The 399-nt window shown below is 29.1% G+C and overlaps 1 protein-coding gene across 1 annotated transcript in view; it reads right to left on the bottom strand.

Annotated features, from left to right (window-relative positions):
• Window positions 1–399, bottom strand: part of LOC107624275 (transcription factor MYB34) — a 5,091-nt gene that overhangs the window by 2,842 nt on the left and 1,850 nt on the right. The window contains exon 2 of the mRNA XM_016326764.2: window positions 207–336. Coding sequence (XP_016182250.1) covers window positions 207–336 — 130 coding nt within the window. The remainder of the gene's footprint in view (window positions 1–206; window positions 337–399) is intronic.

Genomic DNA, 399 nt, shown 5'->3' with positions numbered 1-399 from the left:
GGGTTTAATTTTGATTATTATATTATATTATATATCTCTAATGAGGATGATACCTTTGCACCGAAAAATGAAAAAAATAAAAATAAAATAAAGAAATAAATAATGTAAAGTACTAAAAACTTGAAGATTGATTAATGATTAAGCAAATTAAATGAGTTTCATAGAAGCATAGAAACATGACTTGATGATAAAGAAATTAGGCAAACCTGTTCCCTAATAGGGCATGAAGTTGAATGATGGTTTGTTCTTCTTGCAAACTAAACTTTCCCCTTTTAATATCAGGTCTAAGATAATTAGTCCATCTAAGCCTGCAGCTCTTACCACATCTCTGAAGCCCTACACACACAAACATAGTTAGATCAACACCATTCACATATATATACAAAAAATACTAGAAAC

This window comes from Arachis ipaensis, chromosome B10, assembly GCF_000816755.2.
Source record: "Arachis ipaensis cultivar K30076 chromosome B10, Araip1.1, whole genome shotgun sequence".
NCBI lineage: Eukaryota > Viridiplantae > Streptophyta > Magnoliopsida > Fabales > Fabaceae > Arachis > Arachis ipaensis.
The sequence above is the reverse complement of the archived record's forward strand: the minus strand, read 5'-3'. Positions and strand labels throughout refer to the sequence as shown.